The 24,408-nt window shown below is 41.2% G+C and overlaps 3 protein-coding genes across 3 annotated transcripts in view; 1 reads left to right on the top strand and 2 right to left on the bottom strand.

Moving 5' to 3' along the window:
* Positions 1-1,143: 1,143 nt before the first annotated feature.
* tyms (thymidylate synthetase) lies at positions 1,144-6,493 on the top strand. Its single transcript, XM_079489136.1, has 7 exons — positions 1,144-1,493; positions 2,338-2,411; positions 2,508-2,682; positions 3,352-3,453; positions 3,732-3,907; positions 5,513-5,584; positions 6,049-6,493. The coding sequence occupies exons 1-7, from the start codon at positions 1,274-1,276 to the stop codon at positions 6,184-6,186; spliced, it is 957 nt and encodes a 318-aa protein (XP_079345262.1). The 5' UTR covers positions 1,144-1,273; the 3' UTR covers positions 6,187-6,493.
* A 718-nt stretch (positions 6,494-7,211) lies between these two features.
* enosf1 (enolase superfamily member 1) lies at positions 7,212-18,656 on the bottom strand. The gene is made up of 15 exons (XM_079489585.1): positions 18,522-18,656; positions 18,299-18,401; positions 17,494-17,609; positions 16,984-17,070; positions 15,293-15,319; positions 15,132-15,204; positions 14,628-14,666; positions 13,019-13,101; positions 12,794-12,916; positions 11,166-11,300; positions 10,373-10,414; positions 10,125-10,254; positions 8,224-8,323; positions 8,055-8,136; positions 7,212-7,468 (listed from the first exon to the last, which is right to left on the bottom strand). Exons 1-15 carry the CDS (start codon positions 18,600-18,602, stop codon positions 7,376-7,378), a joined length of 1,314 nt encoding a protein of 437 aa, XP_079345711.1. The 5' UTR covers positions 18,603-18,656; the 3' UTR covers positions 7,212-7,375.
* Positions 18,657-19,205: 549 nt separating this feature from the next.
* Positions 19,206-24,408, bottom strand: part of LOC306912857 (tyrosine-protein kinase yes-like) — a 31,245-nt gene continuing 26,042 nt past the window's right edge. Inside the window, exons 6-7 of the mRNA XM_079489312.1 lie at positions 23,974-24,105; positions 19,206-21,814 (exon numbers count right to left, since the gene is read on the bottom strand). Coding sequence (XP_079345438.1) covers positions 21,606-21,814; positions 23,974-24,105 — 341 coding nt within the window. The 3' untranslated portion in view covers positions 19,206-21,605. The remainder of the gene's footprint in view (positions 21,815-23,973; positions 24,106-24,408) is intronic.

Genomic DNA, 24,408 nt, shown 5'->3' on the forward strand with positions numbered 1-24,408 from the left:
CTAAACTATCATTTAGCTGGGGACCCCCCTGGAACTTCAACTCCCCCCAGGACCCCTAAACTATCAATTAGCCACACACACACACACACACACACACACACACACACACACACACACACACACACACACACACACACACAAAGTAGCTGGAAGGAATTGTTTACCTGGGCTGGCGGAAGGCAACGTGTGAATGAAGCTGTGGCTCCGTCAGTGTGTGTGTAGTTGCGACGGCCGGGTGAAAGAAAGTGTGCTGTGTACTGTGTCTGTGTGCCACTGTTTTGTGCAAAATTGTATAGGGCACTGTTTGTTGTGTTGCGGCGGTAGCTAGAGGAAGCATGCCAGTGGGGTACCAGCGAGAACGGTGGCCTGTGATGCAGGTGTCGCTAAGGGGCGGAGGTGTGTGAGGTTGCGCGTTTTAAGTCGGCGTTTTAATTCACTAATAAAGTAATTTGTAATTTGTTAAATGGGAAAAGGGGCTTCGTTAAGACCTCCATATTATTATGGTCAATTCCTGTGTGAAGAGTGGGAGTGATTGATTGTTGCAGGCAGTGTGTGACACACAGACACGCATTCAGACAGACAGACAGACAGACATTGAGTTAATTATAGTTTGATTTTATTGTATTTGATAATATATGATGAGTTCCTGTTTATGGCTATATAGAAGTGTTTATTTGTACGTCTCTAAATGTTATGATTAATTGAACATGGTGGACCCTATTGTAAACAAGTGTAATGCTTTATTATGGTGTCGTCCACAGTTAAGTTTTGTATTGAGTTGTGCTTGAAATGTACTGTAGCCTACTCCAATCTGTTAATACATTCTTCAATCAATGAATCAATGTGATATTTTTTCGCCTTTTTTTTCTCCTTTGTATTAATAGAGGGATAGATGAAAGTAGGCTGACAGGAAATGGGGGGAGAGAGATGTGGGGTGGGGGGTGACACGCAGTAAAGGCTGTGTGATTTTAGTGGGCGAAACATCACCACAGAGGCGTGACTAAAATGTGCGCGCCTTTCCCTTATTGGCTAGACGCAAGGGAAGAGGCGCGAGAATGTTCACAACAAGGAAGTGTTTTTGAGCTGATCATTGCCTCATTGGCCCATGCTCATTGGCCGTTCATGGTAACGTGACTTAGGGAGGTGCGGCCCCGGTCCAAAAAAAGAACGCGGGAATTTATTCATCATCATTATAACAAACCCAACTTGTGTTCGCGTTGCATATTCAGCCAAAACTTTAACAAAGTGAATAGTTTCTGTGAGGAATAGCAAAATGCCTGCCACGTCAGAAATACATGCGGCGGAACAAAAAGAAGAACTTAAAAAAGAAGACGGAAAGAACGTGGAAACGGGTTCGTTCGGTCTGTTCTGTGATGAGCGCGGCTATCTGAAGCAGATTGAGTACATTCTGCAACACGGACACCGCAAGGGAGACAGAACTGGAACAGGAGTAGTCTCTGTGTTCGGTTCTCAGGGGAGATACAGTCTCCGAGGTAAGAGAGAGAGGGGGCTTTCTTCTGGGTTGTTGTCATTCTATTATGGCTCTGGTTGTCACATATTCAGTGATGGATGAAATACTCTTCTCTAGTCCTGTATTCAAAATGTACCTGAGTAAAAGTACAAGTGATGCATCAAAATGTACTGAATTAAAGTACCAAAAAAGTACTCATGATGTAGTCTAATTTCACATATTTAAAAAATCCTCAAATTCCTGAAGTACAAAGTGTTTAGTTGGTTAATCCAAATCTGATAAGTAACTAAAACTGTCAAAGAAATAATTGTAGTAAAAAGTACAATACTTACCTCCGAGATAGCTCTGATCCATATATGGAACTTTGCTGCCGTTGCATTAAGTTGCACTAATAGAGTTATGGACCAGATGTAGCTTTATATAGCCTACTATAAAGTGTAAAAAAAAAGAAGGAAATACTTCAAGACTATCAAAGTTGTACTTTACTACAGCACTTGAGTAAATGTACTTATTTACTTTCCACCACTGTTTGTTATTGCATCATTTGGGATGATTATCAATGACAGTGACCGGCATCTGTAGAAATATTGTTGCAATTTTAGAAATATAAATCGTCTAATTTTCAAGTGTTCTAATTGTATGTACTTTACATTACTTAAGACTGCAGTTTCCAAATATTTTTTATTTTTTACCATTTTGGGGGAAAGAAATGGCCAATTTGACATCAAGGTGCCCACTCTTGCTTACTAGTGCCCACTCCCGTCCTAAATAGTAATAACCTGGCGTCCCTATTTTGTCATCTTAGGCAAACATTTTAGAGGATCTTGGCCTTCTTGGAGATAATTATCCTACTGTAATCTTTACAGATCAGTTTCCCTTGCTGACGACTAAAAGAGTCTTTTGGAAAGGAATTCTAGAAGAGCTACTGTGGTTTATCAAGGTGAGGATATAAATGTTATTTTCAATTACCATTAATAATGTTACCGTTTCAAAGTTGATATAAAGCAGTGGTTCTCAAATTGGGGTCCTTTCTCAGGGTTCAACAAATGCCAAGGAGCTGTCAGAAAAAGGGGTCAAGATTTGGGATGCCAATGGATCACGGCAGTTCCTGGACAAGAGCGGGTTCACGGACCGCGAGGAGGGAGACCTGGGACCGGTCTACGGCTTCCAATGGAGGCATTACGGAGCGGAGTACACAGACATGCATGCAGGTGCAGTTTATCACACGAAGCACGCATCAGTGTTGTTTTCGTCGACTAAAACTAAGACGAAAAATGTTCGTCGACTACCCTTTTTCACTGACGAAAACTAAATGGAAACTAAATGAAAACTAAGCTGTGATGACTAAAACTAAGACTAAATATACTGACAATTTAGTCAACAAATAAAAACTAGACTAAAATGTTAGGAAGGGACTAGTGGACAAGAGATCCAGTATAAGTCATTTTACACTTGGTTGCATGCTGAAAATAGCCGATCTACAAGCTCACAACGCGTCGCAGCGCGACGCGTTGTGAGCTTGTAGATCGGCTATTTTCAGCAAATGTAAAATCAGCCATTATGACGGCATCAAGGACTGCCAAAACACATTTTAGTCGACTAAATCAACTGTAGATTTAGTCGACTAAAATCTCATGCCATTTAGTCGACTAAAACTAAACTAACACTAACACATTCCAGGTGACTAAAATGTGACTAAAACTAAGTGAAAACTATTCAAGAGACTATGACTAAAACAGAAATTTGATGCCAAAAACAACACTGGTGAAGATGTTTGAATCTCACCCACATGTGACCTTACTGTTTCCAAACATAAAATCCAATGTTTCTAATGAATACAGTTGTTGAGTGCATTACAAATCAATACCTCCTCTCTGTAGATTACACAGGACAAGGTGTTGACCAGCTGCAGAAAGTCATTGACACTATTAAAACCAACCCAGAGGACAGGAGGATTATCATGTGTGCTTGGAACCCCAAAGGTAATAAATGGACACGGTTTAAAACTTTGTGGTGGAAACATGTCCCAAACATGGTTATTATTTTAAAAACAAAGTAAAAGTGAAAACAAATAGCATCACGATGAGTTGTGAGCTTGTAGATATGCATACTTGTGTGTTTCAAGGTTTCTGCCTGACCGCAACTAAATGTTTATGAATTTGTACCCCTAAATTATTTGGGGGTGCACAAAGTGTCTAGTCTGTTAATGTTAGACTTAATGCCGTTCAGTTGACCTGTTGCCTTGTGTGTGTTGGTGCAGATCTGTCCCTCATGGCGCTGCCCCCCTGCCATGCCCTGTGCCAGTTCTACGTGTGTGACGGGGAGCTGTCGTGCCAGCTGTACCAGCGTTCAGGGGACATGGGTTTGGGAGTGCCCTTCAACATCGCCAGTTATGCCCTTCTAACCTACATGATCGCACACATCACAGGACTGAAGGTGAGGGGGCGTTCGTTTTGTTTACTAGAAGGTAGAGAAGCATTGATAATTGCGACGGCAAGTCGCACTTAATATGCAAACGGGCAGTTACGCTGTAACGCCTCACACTCTCCATGTAATGCTGCACACATACACAACACACGGGCGACACATGTTTTGCCACTAACTACACACACACGCCGGCAGAAGCCTCGTGTTTTGCCACCACACACACACACACACACACACACACACACACACACACACACACACACACACACACACACACACACACACACACACACACACACACACACGCCAGCAGAAGCCTGTAAAGCCACTGCCCACTCCAGAAAGTGTCAGCTACAACAGCGGAGCGCTACTGAACCAGGAAATGTCGCATCACAACTTTGGCTTATTCCTTCTAAATCTCTGTATATAAAATATAGCTAACTTGTCGAATATCTTGGTTACGTCATCAATATTGTTCTTATAAAATAGTTGGTTTGTGCAAGTATTAAGATTGTAATCGCGGTGGTTTGACTCATATGGATATAAAGAATCAACTGACTGAGAGAAAACGCTAATGTTACTGCCGTCGAATTATTACAAATTTCTGAGACAGTATATTTACAGTTGTGACGACACAGAGACAACTACCTGACAATATCGCTGAGACAGTTTATTTATTTTTGTGTTGCTTATATGAGACAAGGGGGCAGGCAGACTTTCCAACGTTGAAGCTCTGGGTCCTAGTGGTAGGAGGAGGGACTACAGGCGGACCCGTGGATTCATGACCGGGAAACCCCGTGCAGCTGGGCTTTAACGTTGAGCGCTCAGTTGCCCTACGTCACTCAGGACCTCAAAGTTGAGGTCCTGGGAGGGACTTCCGGCAGTCTTCCGGGTGCTTCAAAACGCCACTGAGCAACTTCCACTGACATGAATAGCTGGGGGGGCGGAGCTTCGCGCCAGTTCAGTCTCTATTATATATATACTCTATGATATGAGACCACTTAAAATGAAACTTCTGTGACAGTGCTGACATAATGAAGTGACATTATTCCGGTAGAGTGTCTCAGCCCTGCGGTTGCTCATCGCCTATATTAAGGCCTCTTACTGGTGATATATATTTTTTCCTTCCCGATTCCGACATAACTTGCGTATCGGTCGATACAGAGCACCGATCCGACACCATCATACCACGATGGCCAGTGTGTAATTTAAACAAATCTTGGACAGTGGTTCTCAAAGTGGGGTTCAGGGACCTTCAGAGTTCCTTGGTCTGTAACTCTGAGTGTGTACAAATGGAACCAAATGGACCCATAGATTCCATTTGTACAGTTATGGGGGTCCTATACATTTAAAGGTTTGAGAACCACTGATCTAGGAGGCAGCTACAAGTAATTAATAATACAAAAATATTACTGTAAATTGCATGATTATCATGTGATAAATTATGTGGTATCGTATTGGCATAGACGTTGCAGATACCAAAATTTTAGGCAGTATCGGGCTATCGGCAGCTTTTACGATACTGGTATACAACTCTACGCGAGGGAGGCTGGGAGGCCCTTCAGAGACCAGTTGTTTATATTGAAAATTAGGATCCATTCTATGTTGTTCCAGCCTGGTGACTTTGTGCACACCCTGGGGGATGCTCACGTCTATATCAACCACATTGAACCTCTCAAAACACAGGTGCGTGAATAAGAACAATTTATGGTTGAACCTTATGCTGCTCCTAGACAGAGTCACCGGTGAGTCCCAATTACAATTAGATCTTTCATATTTTTAATAATAATTTCACTAAAGAATAAGAATATTCTTAGAAGAATAACATGTTGAACCTCCCAATTATTATATTTATGTCCCATAAAACTGTCCATGTCCCATAAAACTGTCCATGTCTTTACAATGAAGGACAAACGTTTCAGCTATCCAGCCTTTGTCAGTGTCTGGACAGCCAAAATGTTTGTCCTTTTTATAGTAAAGACAGGGAGAAGAAATTAAAAAGAGAACTCACTGTTGTCATGCTGAATGCAAAAAAAACTGTCCAGTCATCATAAGCAAAAATCTATAGTACCGTACCTGTATGTTTTTTAGGCTGAGTTCGTTGCGTATGGATTTCCGTCTAAATTGTGTATCCTATCCTCCTATTGCAGCTCCAGAGGGAGATTCGCCCGTTTCCCAAACTGAAGATCCTCAGGAAGGTGGAGAACATCAATGATTTCTGTGCAGATGACTTTGAGATCTGTGACTATAATCCCCATCCCGCTATCAAAATGCAGATGGCCGTTTAAATCTTCAAAGATCAAATATCAGATTCATACATTCATTAGATTTAGGCTCTACGTCACACTGTACAGTACCTCCGGACACATTTCACCAACATTTTCATAAAGAACCGGTGAATAATATGAACATTTTGAACTCAAGTTTAGTGGTATACCATACCGGTGTATATAACGTCTCATAGTAGAAAGACTACTCTGAATTTATGGCTGGAGATCTCTTTGGTAACTACCACACATGTATTCATTTTTAATGAATGTTCATCTTGTTTAAACAGTTAATATCTAAATCTGTAAATAAATAATTTATAGAATGGTTTGGTGGATTATTGATTGGAACGTATTTTATATAAGAAATGGTTATTTCTTTGACTTTTTCCATATTTTGCACAGCAAGGCACAAATTAGATGTTTCAGCCACAAGCTTTCATTAGCATTTCGCTGATCAGTTCACAAACCTATTTAAATAAAAAAAAAGCTTGCATAGAAAAAGGAATAAACAGTGGTTCTAATCTAAACCTGTTGGTCTGATTTTGCGGGCAGATAACAGTGAAGTGTCAAGGAATTTGAATACTTCTAATACCCAAAAGGAAACCTACAAACAAAATGCAATGCCTTAACTGTTACAATTCCCCACAATCCAGTTCAAATATGATTATTTTTGGGGGGGGTCACGGCCCGAGAACCAAACCCATTCAGGACGGAAACCCATTTTGGTGTTTTAAGCATTATGTTATGCTTTAGCTGTTGAAAAATAGCAGATCTACAAGCTCATAGCGTGGCACCGAGTGCTGTGCTATGAGCTTGTAGATCTGCTATTTTTGAAAGATCTTAAATGTGTTGCAAATCTTTGAATATATATTCTTTCAGAGCAAACGTTTTTAACTCAAATCTTTGCTTTTGCTGGGTCGCTAGAATTACATATTTTCAGATGGGGGGCCAATTACAATATACATTTTGGGGTCCTTGAAATGAAATAGGTTGAGCACCACTGATATAAAAACATAGATATTTCACAAATGGTTTATTTTTTTTCAACGTCAGGCCTAAATGGGTTAACACAAAATTAAAATGATCAAAGTTGTAAAAACCTGGTATTTAAGACTAGATACTACTATTTCTGTTTAGCATCAGTTAAAGTGATCTCAGTGATCCGACTGCATCATTTGCAACCCTTGGATAATTTCAAAAGCATCCCTCATTTTTTTAAGAGCTTCTTCCATGTCTCCCCCTCCGGGTACTGGTGTGCTTGCACAGATGACTCAAACATCTCACAAGAATAGCCTGGATCCTGCCAACAAAAATAATCACATGTAGCCACTGCTAGACAGACTGCCTGAAGCAATCCATTTAGAAGAACTCTGAACAGGTACAAGAACAAGATTTAAGTTAATTTGCATAATGAAGTAGTAGATGTAACAAAATGCATAGTGAAATACATTTAACAGATGTAAACAGCCTAAAGGCCTTTTCACACGGGAGGCGACTGACGCATAGTCGCGCACATTTCTAAAGTTAAAATTTAAGACCTTTTAATACCAAATTGGCCAAATTCTTAAATACGGTAGTATGTAAGAAAAAGGCAAACATTGTGAAAATAGACGATCTTCAAGTTCACGCCTCACGCCTTGCATACTTGGCTGCTGGGTCGCAAGACAAATATCAGTGTGAACTGACAATAAAGTACTATATCTCTATTTTCACAATGTTTATCTGTGGAATCGAGTCAAACTAAATGTAATTTGGTAGGGTGGGTCCCTAGTTAAAATATTATTTTGGGGGTCGCTGCCTGAAATATTTGGGAACCCTTGTTCTAGGTATACACAGTAAGGGTAGTGTGTTACCATATACAATATGCTCTCTTGACTCTTACGTACCTTGGGGGTCATGTAGTGGGCGTTGCGGATTACAACAGGAGAGGTGAAATGCTCATGGAGGTGGTCAACATATTCACACATCCTAAAAGATAAGGATATGTCCCATAATTGTGGTAATCTGTGACAGCCAGCAGGTGGAACGGACAGCAAACACAAATAACGTTCTCACCGGTTGTCGAGGTTTGCAGACACCGAGATATAGTCGAACAGGATCAGGTGTTGAACAAGCTCACACAGACCAACTCCTCCAGCGTGGGGACACACAGGCACTGACAAAGAAGTGAGAAACATTGTTAACCATCTTTATACAGCATCGAAACGGATATGACATCCACTATAGGCTATTCCCTATTTTATACTTGGAAAAGAATAAGCCAATCTACAAGCTCACAGGCTTACAATTGACTGTTTACTGCTATTCTTTGTTTGCCTAATGCCTATAATGATGCCCAAAACAGGGACAGCCGTTTGAAAGTGGTTAATTATTTTTCAACACATTTGTTTTCCTCAATTTAATCGTTATATGCCAATTGATTCATCCCCACACACATTTGTGTTCTGTCACTGCTGCTGTTGTATCCTACTAACTAACTCCTTGCTGACAGGTGCTGCCACAGCCCGTAGGCTGTGACAAATATCACCCTCCCCGCCCGGCTTCCTCGAATCCCTCCCCCTAACACGGTGCAATTGTGTTCGTATATAGACACTTGACAAAGCCGGATGCACGAAAGTGGTTCATTCTAATCTGAGTCAATTCATTGGAAATCTTGTTTTATGTTGCTTTGATGGACATGTCTGGGAAGAACTGATTAGTTATTAGATAATAGATGAAGAAGCGCTGCGTGGGTCACCTGCATTTTGTTCTTGCTTTATGGAATGAAAGGTTTTCAATATGGATGCACCGATGTATCTGTCACATATAATAACACCAAAACTAAATAAACGAATGTTGGTAACTGGTAACAATATCGGCTATAAGCCTATCTCACAGAATTTCCCCGCCCCCCTTAATACGCCCCCTTTTGGGGTTAGTGGTGATAGCGTGACGTCACTCCATAGACGCTACATGTTAACATAGGTAATTTAAGAAGTCTACAACTTTTGTTTTCTCAAGGTAAGGTTTGTTCTATCTGTTCGAGCTGATTTACCATCTTGTTTGCTTCATAATAATATTGGTCTGTCACATTTTTACATTAGAAAATGTACTTAGACTCTCCAGAGAAAAAAACGTGTAAATGCTAATGTTAAAGACACCACTATTTACCGGAAGTGGGCGTGAAAAGCGGGCTGTGAGATAGGCCTATTGGCTAAATAATTCTAAACATCGGTATCGGCAAAGAATTTCCATATCGGTGCATCCCTAGTTTTCCACTTGAACTGAACAGAGCTGCCTTGGGCCTTCTTTATGTTCACCGGCTTAGTTTTCCCCCACTATGATGCCTACAAAGGAAATTAACTTAGAACTCTTGTCCTGATATTAGTTATTGTTGCTGTTCTTTTGCTAAAGAAAGGAGGCAGAAACCTATCTCCATATTCTAATCTAACTTTTATTTTATTTTCGTAAATTAACGCCCTACTTGATCATACTACAGTATCACACAAAAGCATCAAAAGTAGAAGATCCGCAAGGTCGAAGACTCGAAATGCGAGGTTTCCACCTTTTTTGACGATGATGTCAAAACAAATGTGAACCTCTAGTGCTCTGCATTAAACACATTTAACCCATTCAGGCCTGACGTCGAAATTTAAAAAAAAAAGTTTTCTAAATCATGACAATTTTCGGAAAGATTTGAGGCACATTTTAACGATTTTTCAAAAATAGTAGACCTACAAGTTCATAGCGCGCCACTCGGTGGCGCGCTATGAGCTTGTAGATCTGCTATTTTTCAATAGCTAAATTATAACAATGTTTTAAACACCAAAAGGGGTTCCCGCCCCAAAATGGGTTAATGGTTAATGTGGTTAAACGCTAACGTGACATGGATGCGTTCCAGGTCTCAATGGGTTAAGAGGGGAAAAGTGAAGAATTAAAGCAGCCATCGCTACCTGTTGGGACAACCCTGGTCTTACCCTGGAACTTGTGAGCCATCAGCAGCACGGCCAGGTTCTCGTTGACGCTGCCCAGACGGCAGCTGTCTATCTGGACAAACTGCAGGGCCGACGCCTGCAGGAACTGCTTGAACATCACCCTGTTGTGACACTGGGACGGGATGTTAACATTTAACTCATCATCACATGAGCAATTATTTGTCAGATGTCGACACGTTATGCTACGAAGAAACATGAAGCTGTAGGAGTTTTAAAATCCACAGACAGACCTGCTCCCCTGTAGCTACTCCAATTCCAAGTGGAGCCAGAGCCTGCAACAATGCAACGGAAAAGAACAAAAGTCCAAGTTAGAAAGATTACTTAAATGCATAACAGTATCACTTGCCAAATCAGTTGTATTCAATGAGCGACACCACCATGCGACAAAGTACAATTAAGATTGAGAGGTGCTGCTTAATATAGAGTACCGAAGTTCTAACATCATCAAGTCCCACTGACCCTGGGTCACAGCATTATATTTTGTATCGGAATCCCCAGAGGTAAATCTTAGATATCATGTCAAATAAAATAAAAATCACCTCATAGATTCTGTCAGGTGTGTGTGACTGTGCCGTTTATGATAATTTAATGATGATTTAATAAAGTACGTGTTTGGAGAAACACAATGATGACGTCTGATGATGTCAACAACATGACATGACATGACATGACATCACTGACATTCCGTGCTTACAGACAGACAGACAGACATGCATACACACACACACAAAGAAGCTCTTCTGCATCGCTCAAAAACAAAAAATCTTACTATTTGGATAAATTAGTACCTTTTCACCATCAGTTAATGCTTCGTATCTATAAGAGTAACCTTGTTGGGGTGATTTGTTTATTTCTGAAACAGTTCTTATAACAAAATCCAATACAGAAAGTAATGCTGTGACCCAGGGGATGGCGCCCTCTAGCGGCAGTGATTTCAGACTTTGGTGCTCTATTTTGGAATCTGAGTCGCCTCTGCAAATAACAAAGCACTCTACTCGCTCCCCTTCCTTCTTTTGTATTGACCTTGGAGATGGTAGCATGTCCCAGGATGTCATCTGGACAGGTCGGCTCCTCGATCCACAGAGGTTTGTACTCAGCCAGGCTGGAGGTCCAGGTAATGGCTTCCCCCACATCCCATCTCTGGTTGGCATCAATCATCTAACATAAAAAAGGATACCGGTAGTCACTGTCGGGTAGAAACCTCTTATCTCCATATTTTAACGTTTTGTGTTTTTTTGTAAATTAATGCCATACTTGATCATACTACAGCATCACACACACACTTGCTCTACTAGCTTGAGGATCTGCTACGTTTGTCATTTTTTAATTTGAATCCCGAAAAGTACGTTTTGGACATTCCACCCGACAGAGACAATATGGATGTGAACTGTCAATTGAATTAATTGTTTTGCCAATTTATTTTAAATGTAGTTAGGAAGTACATTAATAATAATAACCAATTAAGCCCTAGATATACTTTGGCCGACCTGCCTGACCATGAATAGAGTAAATAGCCGATCTACAAGCTCGCAGGATGTTGCAATGTGAAAATCTATCACCTATAATGACAACCCAAAATAGAGACACCAGGTGGAAAGATTAGACACAGGTCAGGGCAAAAATAATATTCCATATTCAACAGATCAGACTTCATGGATAAAATACAGTCTTGCCCTAATGGCTGGTACACACTGCACGATATTTGCTCCGATCGGGGAGAAATCCTGTATTACAGCCAATGAGAGCACAACTTCACAAGACAGCTGCATGTGCTCACTGCTCACAGCCACTATCTGTCCGTCAGTCTGACGGACTGTATCGATAGATGATCAGATGATAATATAACCTTTATTCCTTGGGTAAATCCCTGTGTCGTACATATTGGTAGCTATAGCCCAACATTGCTGTTACACACTTGAATAATCTGTGTGTGTGTGTGCACATACAGAGAGAGAGACAGAGTCTTATTTAATGAAAATTAAGATTTAACGTCCTGCCTCGCTATAAGGCATGTAGGCTACGCCATCACAAACATTTTGCCCGGTGTGTGTGTGCATGCAGAGTGAGAGAGAGAGAGAGAGAGAGAGGCATCCTGTGTCGGTCTTGGGTCTCGCGCTTGTATCGCGGCACCCTGCACGTACGTGAGATGTCAAAATGAATTGGAATAAAAAACAAATGATGTAGCCTATATGTATCGGGTCTACTCTGGAATCACTCTGGATCTCATCTTGGTGAACTCTTGCAGTGTGTGATGCCTAGTCGGCAACCAATCGTTTAGTGTGAAAGCCACACAGATATAATGACAGTTGATTAAAAAATAAAAAAGACTCCTGTAGTGTGTTGGGGCCATAATGTGTGATTTGTGAAACATTATGAAAGGAGCCCCCTACACTATCGTGCTGATTCCTAAACATTTAACACAATATGTGAAATGTATGTTTTATGTACTGTTTAAATATCAGCATCGTTCCTGTTGTTCTACATAAAGCCAACAAGATGAATAAATCACATATTCAGGCATCATTACACTTTTGCTGAAATGTCTGAAACTATTAAGATTTTATGGAAGATACTTCTTTACTAATGATAGTTGCTTCCCAAAAGACTGAGATCAGTCGTGGCGACTTGGAGCTTGAATCCATGAGACTTACCAAAGTGTTGGTGGGTCCAATCATCTGCCTTATCAGGCTGCACCTGCGCTTGTCATCCTGCAGGTCGGCCCCTACCTTCACCTTAAACCTGGTCCAGCCGCTGGCGAGAGCATCTGTGCAAAGCTTCAGAAACAGATGGGACCAACAGTTAGTTGGAAGAGTTGTTGCTCTTTTTAGACATCACAAGTCAAAATTGATCATCAGATACGTTTGATGTCCCGCGACCTTTTTGAGCTGCTGGTCTGAGTATCCCAGCCAAGCACAGGATGTAGTGTAGGCAGGATAGCCCTCCTCCAGCATCTGACCCTCTGGCAGGCAAAACAAAAACCGGCCACACAGGTAATACATTTTGACTTAAAGGACCTATAACATAAAATTCAACTTTTTCAATTTATTTTGTGTTTTTGGGGCTCCCATATGTGTTTTCTATCCCCACAAATAACCAATTTTGAACAATCAGGCGTTCATATCATATAGGTGTTTTAATGGAAATTGCTCTCAGGAACAGCTCAACTGATTTTGTCCTCATCGTGATGTCATCAATGTCACCCTACTTTGTATAATTCTTCCTTCTTCAGTTCCAAATTTGCATTTCCACTTTGTTTACAATGTCCACCATTGTTGATTTTCCAAGCTGGCATGGAATGGAAACAAGCCTGGTTTTATCTAGTATCAGTATTATAATGACTGAAATATTAAATAATCTGCATATCAGCACCCCCACCACCTCAGGACATTGTGGTAATGCAGCTAAAACTGCTTTCAAAGTCCAGAAAGAAATGACAAGGACTGGTTATATCAGAGTGGTGATTGAGGCTCAAACCATTAGAAATAACTTTGAGGGACATAAACAATATGATATTAAATATTAAAAGCAGTTTTAAAATGCACGTTATTTGCGCTTTAAAGTGCAATGCCTACTTTATAGATCGTCGATAACTAGGCTTGGGATCACGGAACTGGAGGAATCAGAGGAACATTCACATTTGGAACCGTTTCCAGAACCGCTTTTTATCACTCTGTCAGAGCTAAGTTGTATGTAGACTTCACGTCTGCTATGCAATTACAATACCACAGGTTCAACGTTTTAATGTGAAGGATCACCATAACTCTGAAATGGAACCATAAGGACATGTGAGGGTCCATTTGGTTCCATTTGTACACTCTCAGAGTTAACAGGCCACTAAGGGTCCATTTGGTACACTCTCAGAGTTAACAGGCCACTAAGGGTCCATTTGGTTCCATTTGGTACACTCTCAGAGTTAACAGGCCACTAAGGGTCCATTTGTACACTCTCAGAGTTAACAGGCCACTAAGGGTCCATTTGTACACTCTCAGAGTTAACAGGCCACTAAGGGTCCATTTGTACACTCTCAGAGTTAACAGGCCACTAAGGGTCCATTTGTACACTCTCAGAGTTAACAGGCCACTAAGGGTCCATTTGTACACTCTCAGAGTTAACAGGCCACTAAGGGTCCATTTGTACACTATTCGAGATTCAACAGCCACTAAGGGTCCATTTGGAAGCCCTTCAAGTAACCCAGAGGGTCCCTGTACTCCACTTTAAGAACCAGTGAGGTATTACAGGATAAGGAATCATTAAGAGGGAATCATTAAGAAACGATCCCAACCCTATCGGTAACTGGTTTTCAGTTATTTCTGGGAAACGATGAAGTATAAATTAGCCTTAAGTGCCATCCATTTAACACAGCTGTCACAGACGATAGGGGTCTACTGTGCAACCCCAAAGCACTTGAGCTCAGACTGTATTCATTTGTGAAGTGGCAGTTTTAGCTTCATCTGAGCCATTAATGTGCCCCTGTAGTGTGCTTACCTCTCTGCTGTTTTCCTTCTTGTGCCTTCATCAGTATGTCTGAGAGAGAGAGAGAGAGAGAGAGAGAGAGAGAGAGAGAGAGAGAGAGAGAGAGAGAGAGAGAGAGAGAGAAATAAAGAGTTTCTAGAACAGAATGTTTCTATGGTTGGTCTTTGGCTGAGCTCACACCTTTCATGCAATTCTGTGCTCGTTGGATGCTCGTTGGATGCATGTTGTGTTGTGTCATGGCCGCCCAATGCATTGCCAATGGAGGTCACATGGTTTGACCCAACATTGTGTTGTGTGAGGGGGAGGGGCGGACGACTGCGCCCCTCCCCCTCACACAACACAATGTTGGGTCAAACCATGTGACCTCCATTGGAAATGCATTGGGCCGCTGGGCGGCCATGACACAACACCCAACGAGCACAGAGAATTGCATTAACCGTGTGAGTGCACCCTTTGTGCGTGACTCCATCTGCACATATCGTGACCCATTTTTTTTAAAGCAAACCACTGCCTTACCTAAAGCTTCTTGCTCTGTAAGGGCATCAGTGATATATCTGAAATCGATACAGGAGATGATCTGCTTCGGATCCTGAGACAGACGCCAGAATAGACCATTTCAATATTTCCCTGTGATTATTATGCAAACGAACAACGATGTAAAATTCCCAGTGACTCACCATGTCAACAAGCAGCTTCCACAGCGGCTGCAAGAGAAGTTATAATGGTATGACTTATGAGCAGTGGTGTAAAGTACGGTATCCAAGTACCAGTACATGTACCCAAGTACATTTAAGGTATTTAAAATTTTCAGTATTTTTACTTACTTACTTATTAACCACTTATCCTTATTTAAACTTAAGCTATTTGAAAATAGCCGATCTACAAGCACACAATATGTCGCATGATATTTTGAAATAGGGATGTCCCGATACACTTTTTTCGTTCCCGATCCGATCCCGATACCACAATTTCTGTGTTAGCCGATACCGATACTGAATACCGATACCAGAGAATAATATTTATAATAATAACAAAAGAAAATTACTTATTTTATCTCGTGTTGTTAATAGCAGACTCCTCACTCATATGTGCACTTGCAGTTTGGGCAACTCGAAAGCAATCTCCACATGCCCCAACATTTTATTTACCTGCCATAGTGTCAACCCCTAACCCCTGTGTCGGATCTGTGGTTAGACTGGCATATTTGCCGATACCGATATGAGCCGATACCGATACTTTTCCGATACCGATACAGTATCGGGACATCTCTATTTTGAAAGGATTGAAAACGTGTGAAATGGGACATTGTGAATAATGAGTACTTTTACTTTTAGTACTTAAGTATATTTTTGCACTTTTACTCAAGTACATTTTGAATAGCAAACATGTAAGGGTGCACTCACACGGTTCATGCAATTCTCTGTGCTCGTTGGGTGTTGTGTCATGGCCGCCCAGCGGCCCAATGCATTTCCAATGGAGGTCACATGGTTTGACCCAACATTGTGTTGTGTGAGGGGGAGGGGCGCAGTCGTCCGCCCCTCCCCCTCACACAACACAATGTTGGGTCAAACCATGTGACCTCCATTGGAAATGCATTGGGCCGCTGGGCGGCCATGACACAACACCCAACGAGCACAGAGAATTGCATGAACCGTGTGAGTGCACCCTAAGACTCAGGGTATTGATACTTTTACTTAAGTAAAAAAATTGAGTACTTCTTCCATCACTGCACTCATGCTAATGGAAAGATACAAGGGGACACTCATCATAATGCCCTCTAGAGAGAGAGTCTCTAGTCTAGACCAATTTAACCCATTTAGATCTGAGACCAGATTCCATTCAATGTCTTTTAAATCATGACAGTTTTCTAAAACAAAAACAAAAAACAAAACATGTTTCTATGTCAGTGGCTCTCAAACCTTTTCATGCCAAGGACCCCAAAAATGATATGTATTTGGCCGTCGAACTGCATCTCAAAATAGTGTATTCCAGGGACCCCCAGAAGCAAAGATAAGAGTTAAAAATGTTTGCTGTGAAAGAACTCGGTGCCACACTATGAGCTTGTAGATATGCTATTTTCCAACAGATGAGACAGATGCGTCCTCCGGTCTAAACGGGTTTACCCATTTAGACCTGAGATCAGATTCTAAAAATGTCTTCTACATCCTGACAGTTTTCTGAAAAAGCTATGTTTCTCTGTCAGTCGTTCTTCGATTTTTCAAAAATAGCAGACCTACAAGCTCGTAGCGCGCCACTCGGTGGCGCGCTATGAGCTTGTAGATCTGCTATTTTTCAATAGCTAAAGCATAACATAATACTAACACCAAAAGGGGTTCCCGGTCTAAACGGGTTAAAAGTGGTGTCCGACCTTGCCTTCCGTCCTTGCCCACAGGTCCCACACAGCATTGAGAACTGCAGCGGTGGCCAGGTGGATAACTCCTTTCTCTGGACCGATCTGTATTGCAGAAGAAGGCAAAAATAAATGTCACCTTCACAGTCACACCGTCACTTCTCGGCCCAAAGCTTTCAACGAAGGGACCAATTAAGGTCTGTTGTGTCAGTTTTGATTGATGACGTGTGTCACAGTCACTGTGTCTGTGTGTGTATGCTTCTTGTACCCATCATTATTTCCCCCGCTGTTGCTAATATGGCAGACAGTGTATGACCTATGTTGACTGTGAATACAATATGTGTTGTTGTTTATATTCCGAACCTGTTTGGATTTATGCACTGAGCATGAGTCACATTATTTCGAGTGTACAGGACATCAGAAGCTACTGAAAAATATTTGGGCCCTTGTAAGGTATTTTATAAATGTGGACTAAAATAAAGAAATTAAAGTGTGTGTGTTTGTGTGTGTGTGCTCTCACTCACTGACCCATCTCATCTGTCCATCACTGGTCAGGGTGCGGTAGAATCCACGGAAGTCTCTGATAATGTCCTCTAAGGATTTCCCCACAATCAGGCCTGACAGGGCATGCACGGCACACACAACTAGAAAAACACATGGAATTATTTGCCACAGCTAATGACCAGATTGACACAGAAATCACTAGCAAATAAAGAAATACCTGGGAATTATATTTGTTGTACCCTGTAGGATGGCAAGCAGTCCTCACTATGTGGACTTCATGCACTAGATGCAGTTTAATTTGTCTTCATAAAATTATTATTTATGCATATTGACTATACAGTTGAAATTTATTTTCTTTATTTAGTTTTTGTTTTGTGTATGTTTTTAAATGTATGCAGACCCCAGAGAAGACTAGCCTGTGCTTTAGGGCACATCAAACTTCTAGGAACTCAGGTGTGGGCCCAATCATGCTACGTAAGATTGACAGGACCACCCATAAACCTTTACTAAGTTCATCCAGACAATATACTCAATTAGGTATATTATATTCTGATGCAGCAGCACTGCAGGAGCAGCAGTATTTTGGTAAAAATCCAAGTTCAAATTATTGTCCTTGTATTAACAAATATCACCACAAGATGGCACTAGATGATTCAAAACTGTAAACATGCATTTAAAGTATTTACTAGTCTGAGTATTTAGTATGTTGTATTGTAATTTGTAACTGACTGACTCAACAGGTTCTGCAGCCGTCTGTCCAGATAGCATACCGTACAAACCCCATATGACCAATGATAACAAATAATGATATATCTGAGCATAATCTTACCAATCTCTGTGCCTCTCCCCACAGTAAATGTCAGACCATAGCCCTTAAGCCCATTATCGGTGTCAATAACAACATATGCGGCTGAATAGTCCGGATCGGTATGCTGCAAATTAATGTGAAATGTTAACAATCATAAACAAACAAACAACTGGATAGTCCCCTTTTTTTAGTTCAATCAAAAAAAAAATGCATCCGTCTATGGATCCATGCTGCTTCTTCTTACCATTGCATCTGAACCATGTTGATCCAAAGACGTTGGAAATCTTACGTCTCTCACACTTAATTTAGTAATTGTATGGATCATATTTAATTTGAACCAGGGTAACTCGGTCCCGTGGTAAAACAGGAAGAGTACAGGCAGGCGTTATTATGGATCCCACGGCAGTTCTAGGAAAGCTCTGCTGTAATTGGCCAGTAGTCGCTGTGATTGACAGTTCATAATCACGCTACAGCAAACAGGCTTCATTGATCCCGCCCACTACGACATATGATTGGTTAAAATGGTTGTTTTCATATGTAGGCTACTTTCATCATACTTTAGTAAATTAATATTCAGTATTACATTTCCAGTATCCAGTCTTTCTATTCGCAGTACACTCAAGACACTGCCGCCGCTGCCACCCTTAGATCTCCATATATGGAGCTGACCTGTTCTGACATTCCATATGTTGATCTGACCTCATCAAACCCTGCACTCAAGACACGCTCCAGCCTCCATATAACATTATAGAATTCATTCCATATGTTGATCTGACCCCACCCCATGCCAAAGTGCCAGCGCTCACCCAGCAGTCTGCTGCTGGGTCACCCATAGGCAAAGGCATGCCTAGGTCACTTAAGTTCTCACCCTCAGGGCGTCTTCTTACTGGTGGTGCTTTGAAAGATCAATGCCAACAATATGAATTCATTTTTTTCTTCTATTTTATTTTACAAATCCCTATTAGTATCTAGCCATATTTCCCCACCAAATGTAACATGATGAAGCCTAGCCATATTACGCGTAATTAAAATATAAAATGAGGATTTTACAACTTTGTACAAAGCCCTTCTCCTTGTCTTTTGTAATGCACATTAATAAAATAATACTGCACTGACGAGTCCATGTAGATAACACACAAAAAGAGAAGGTCTCCGGGTGTACAAATGGATCCAAATGGTCCCATAAGGTTCTCAATCTGTGGGTCGGGACTCGGGACACACATGATAAAAACATGGTCAAACATTGGCCAAATAATAAAGAGGCAAAGCAAAAGTGAAAATAGCTGATCTACAAGCTCATAACTCAACTATTTTCACAGTATGTATCTGTCTCATACTCCTACATTCCAAGGGCTTCTAGGGTCCATTTGGTTCCATTAGTTACAGACCTGGGTCCATTTGGAACCCCCTCAAGGAACTCTGGTCCCTGAAGGTTCCATTTTGTGTACCACTTGGGATATTGTTGCAGTCAGGCAGAAACCTCTCATCTCCATATTTTAACTTTTAGGTTTTTCGGCTAAAATAAAAAATATCTTGTGAAATGCAATGAAAGACATCCTTTGGGATTTGCTCGAAAATATATCAGTATAAAATTGATTGTGAAAATCATCACCAGTTCTGTGCTCTACAGGGCTTCTTCCCATCACATGGATTAAAGCAAAATAAAATCTCACGACTGAAAATGTTTGTATGACCTAATAAGATTTGTGAAACGGTATGAAAAAGAGCCCCCACAAGCTGATTCCTAAACAATTAACACAATATGTATTAGTACCATTGTTCCTGCTGTTCTACATACTGCCAAACAGGTGAAAAAGTCACAGACTGAGGCTTTAATCTTTGCTAAAAAAAAAGAAAATTATGATTTTGTAACCCATTTTTTCACCCGGTGCCAATTGCCTAAGCTGTAAACCTTTGCTTTTATACAAAAGTATGAAATATCCGAGACAAATTAAGATTGTGGCAAATGCTTCTGAAAAAATGAGATGCTCCACTACACAAGCTCTCAATGCGTCACCGACGCATTGAGAGCATTGAGAGCTTGTAGATTTGCTGTTTTCGCTGCGCAAGTTAACATGCTTCCACAGTACTTGACAGAAGACATGCTGGCTTCAATGGCTGGAATTCAAATGAGTGAAATCAGTCGTGGCGACTGATAACTTTAACCCATGCCATACGTATTCAATTACAATCTCCCTTATTGCTCACTATGCATAATTTACCAATCTATTAGACATCTACTGTTTACTCCCAAACTGGACCAAATTGGGACAACAAAGAAGATTTGCAACAGTCATTTCGGTCTTTAAGGCCTAAATGACCTTTTGCTGTAAATTATATTGTAATTATATTGTAATAACATAATTTACAGCAAAATATTAAAGGTGAAAATCCTAGATCCATTGTGAGCATACCGTATTCGTGAAATGTACCATTACTCACATTCTCTGTGCATTTATGAGCACTATTTACTTACATTGCTTTAACTGTTCTGATCATGATATGTTTTTTTCCATGTGCTAACAAACACATGATCGCTAAATGAAACGAGTAACAGACACATTCAAACCGCTTTACAAGACCTGTTGTACCTTAAATGAAAGCAAAATCAATATAAAGTTTAAACTCGTTGGAATAAGAATAAAAAATAAAGATAAAATAGTGGTTTGTGCAATTTATTGGCTAGCGTCCAGTTCGGCTTTCTACACCAGTGGTTCTCAAACTATTTCATTTCAAGGACCCCCCCAAAACAGACCTGTAAGGGTCCATTTGGAACCCCCTCCTCAAGGAACCTTGGGGTCCCTTGACCCCACTTTGAGAACCACTGTTCTGGAGCAAATCATTCCTGGCTCTTTAACCACCACCTGCAGTCTGTGAGTGAATCAGTCTGTGCCTTGGGTGGAGAGATGTCCAGAAGGCAAGCCGTGCCACAGACCAGGTCCAATGGATACAAGAAGAGTGGGCGCTTCCATGTAAAATTGTCTATTTCTTTCCAAAATGTAAATATATATATTTGAAAAATGGTCTTAAGTAATGTAAAAGATTTGAATATGCACAGTACATTATCAGACCTAAACATATCCTTCAACTTCTTGTTTAAACCCAAACTGATTGGATATACTGTACTAGTGGTTTTGTAGCAGTTGTAGAAATATTAGACCATAATGGTTGATCGTCCAAGCATGTTCTAATCATGTATACTTTATATTACTTCGAACAACATTTTCCAAATATTTAATTTTTTAACATTTTGGAAAGAAATTGCCAATTTACATCACGGTGCCCACTCTTCCTTAGTGCCCACTTCTTCCCCATTAGTGGTCCACAACTATAGGTTATCACCAGGCTGGTACTGTGGCTCTGTGGCCGTGAAATAATCCTCCAGGAAGGACTGGATGTACTCGAAGGTGGGCCTCTCGTCCGGCTCCTTCTTCCAGCACAGCTTCATCATCTCATGCAGGGAATCGGGGCAGCCCTGGGGGCAAGGCATGCGGTACCCTCGCTCCACCTGCTCCAGTACCTCTCTGTTCACCATGCCTGCAGGAGAGAGAGGGGGAGTAAATGGTGCATTTTACAGAGCCTTTATCCAAGGTGCTTTACATAGATTGTGTATTATATTCACTCCTTCACACAGGCATTCATACAGCAATGGCGGAGGAAACAACCAAACCCTCAGAAGAAATCCAGGGGTTCAGTGTCTTGCTCAAGGACACTTTGACACTAACACTGGGGGAGCCCTAATAAAGTTGTTTTATTTGTTTTCTCATGCCCCCCGGCCCATGTAAAGCACATTTGAGTATTCATATAGATACTGAAGACACTTCATATAGGCACTTGCTGCACTTGTTTATCTGTTGGATTTGGATATTAAGTAGCCTTTGATTTAAAAAAACATAATGAAGTGACATTATTCCGGTAGAGTGTCCTGCGGTCGCTATTTAACTTGTGTGGATGGCAGTACTATAGCCATATTTGGACAGGATTAGATTTAATTTAGAATTATTATTAATCCCATCACAATCTGCCACGTTGGCCATTTGTACCCGACCAACATTCCAGAATGAATTTCCTGTTTTTCTGGTAACACCAGTTCAGCTGAAATGTAACACAGAATGTGACACAGAGTTTGTGATAATCATAGGCCAATCTGTAACCTCAGCACTCCTTAACGTTACTCTGAGATTCAGCCACAGCTGTTCCTGTGTAATGGACCCTTTTCACAGCAGCCACTCTGACAGGCAAATGCAGCTGAAATATTAATAATAACGTTACCGGCAGGTGCGTTTCATTTAGTGTTTACAGCGTGCCAGCATGAAATTAAACTCTACAGGACCGGTCCGTGCAGCTGGCACACAGCCACATCTAAATGAAACACACCCACACAGTGTTATTACCTTCAGCTGTGTTTGCCTTTCAAACTGGGAGCTTTGAAAACGTATTTTCCTCTGGTAATGCAAGGAAGGTGAATTAAGGACGCCAAGGGCAAGCACCATGACGCTCACGGGTGGAAAACTCACACCGGTAGTTCCATGAAATACACTGCAGTGAACGAGAGTCGGCTGGAACAGCTTATGAACAAACGCTATTTCTGAACGATTGCGACCGTGGTCATATAATCGGTTCAGGAATATAATAATAATAATAATAATAATATATAAGAAGACAGACCACAGGTTGTTTTATGATCACTGGTTTTTCGATGTGCACGCTACGTCATTTTATTGAGGCATCTGGCAGGTATCGTTTCAGGCTCAGTAGTATCTCGATATTTGGTTGTCAGACTGGCACTGATGGACACATCTTTACCTAGTTCATAAACTTACTTTGTGCTCTTTAGATGCCTCTAAAAATTATACAGTGTACACATCAAAAAGAAACACAGCAGAAAATAAATGTGTGATGTGTCTTCTTTTATAAAGGACTCAATCTTTTAGAAATCTATTCATAAGCTTCCATCAAACTCCTGGCTGCAGTTTGCCACCCAGTGCGATAAATATGCCGGCAGGAATTGCTGGATAGAGAAAATTACGTGTCCATTCCTTAATTTACCTTCCTTGTGGTAATGCGGCTGGGATTCTTATACCGCCAGAAAGCTCAGCCTGGATGAATAGGTAGGTAGTATTCCAATTACAGGACGTTCTTGGGTTCAAACTAATCCCATCAGAACAGGGTATATGACATAGTGTAGTGTAAGGGGCTTAATGAAATGATTCTTTAAATAAGATGATTGCATCAAAAACATAACAAGAAATGTTTTCATAATTACACCAGCTAAATGCATGCATCGAATTCCCAATCCCCTCCCTCTAAATCATAATACACAAAGATGTGCTGTCTGAAGGTCAGTGTGTTTGACACGCACACACACACAGTCTGACAGATGGTTATAAACAAGAGTGGTGTTCAATCTCCAAATCAACCACCACCAGATGGCCTCATCTAATATTGTGTGTGTGTGTGTGTGTGTGTGTGTGTGTGTGTGTGTAGTTCTGTCAATGCAAAGTAGTTCTGTCAATGCAAAAACAAGCATCACAAGTGTCACACAGCTTCATACTACACATTAACAAGCACTGCAGAGCTCACGTGCTCACGTGCACTGACACAATTAGTTGTTCACTCTCAGTATAATCGACACCCTCTGACTGCAGATATGTCAGAGCGTGTGTGTGTGTGTGTGTGTGCGTGTGTCCTCCTACCTGGATAGGGCACCCTCCCTTTGGTGACGAGCTCAGTGAGCAGAATGCCAAAAGACCACACGTCTGACTTGATGGTGAAGCGGCCATACAGAGCAGCTTCCGGGGCGGTCCACTTTATGGGGAACTTGGCTCCTGCAATGCATTCCACAGCGAGAGATTAGAGAGCAATGGTCAGAAACCAGGTGGGAGGAGAGAGGGAAGAGAAGAGAGGAGAAGTGAAGAGAGGAAAGAAAAGGAGAGAAGAGAAGAGACAAGCCATCTTGTGTTGGTTTTTTAAAAAAGGGGACGTGTCCTAGTAGTGCTTCTCACCCTGTCATTGGTCTGCCACGCTGCCTGTAGTCTTGTGTAGCGAGACAACTATTCCACAATCTCCGAAAGCTATATAGAGTCTGGAACTGCACCTCCCGCTGAATGCTAAAATAAATAGAGTCTGGA

The sequence above is a fragment of the Electrona antarctica genome, assembly GCF_951216825.1.
Source record: "Electrona antarctica genome assembly, chromosome: 20".
Lineage (NCBI taxonomy): Eukaryota > Metazoa > Chordata > Actinopteri > Myctophiformes > Myctophidae > Electrona > Electrona antarctica.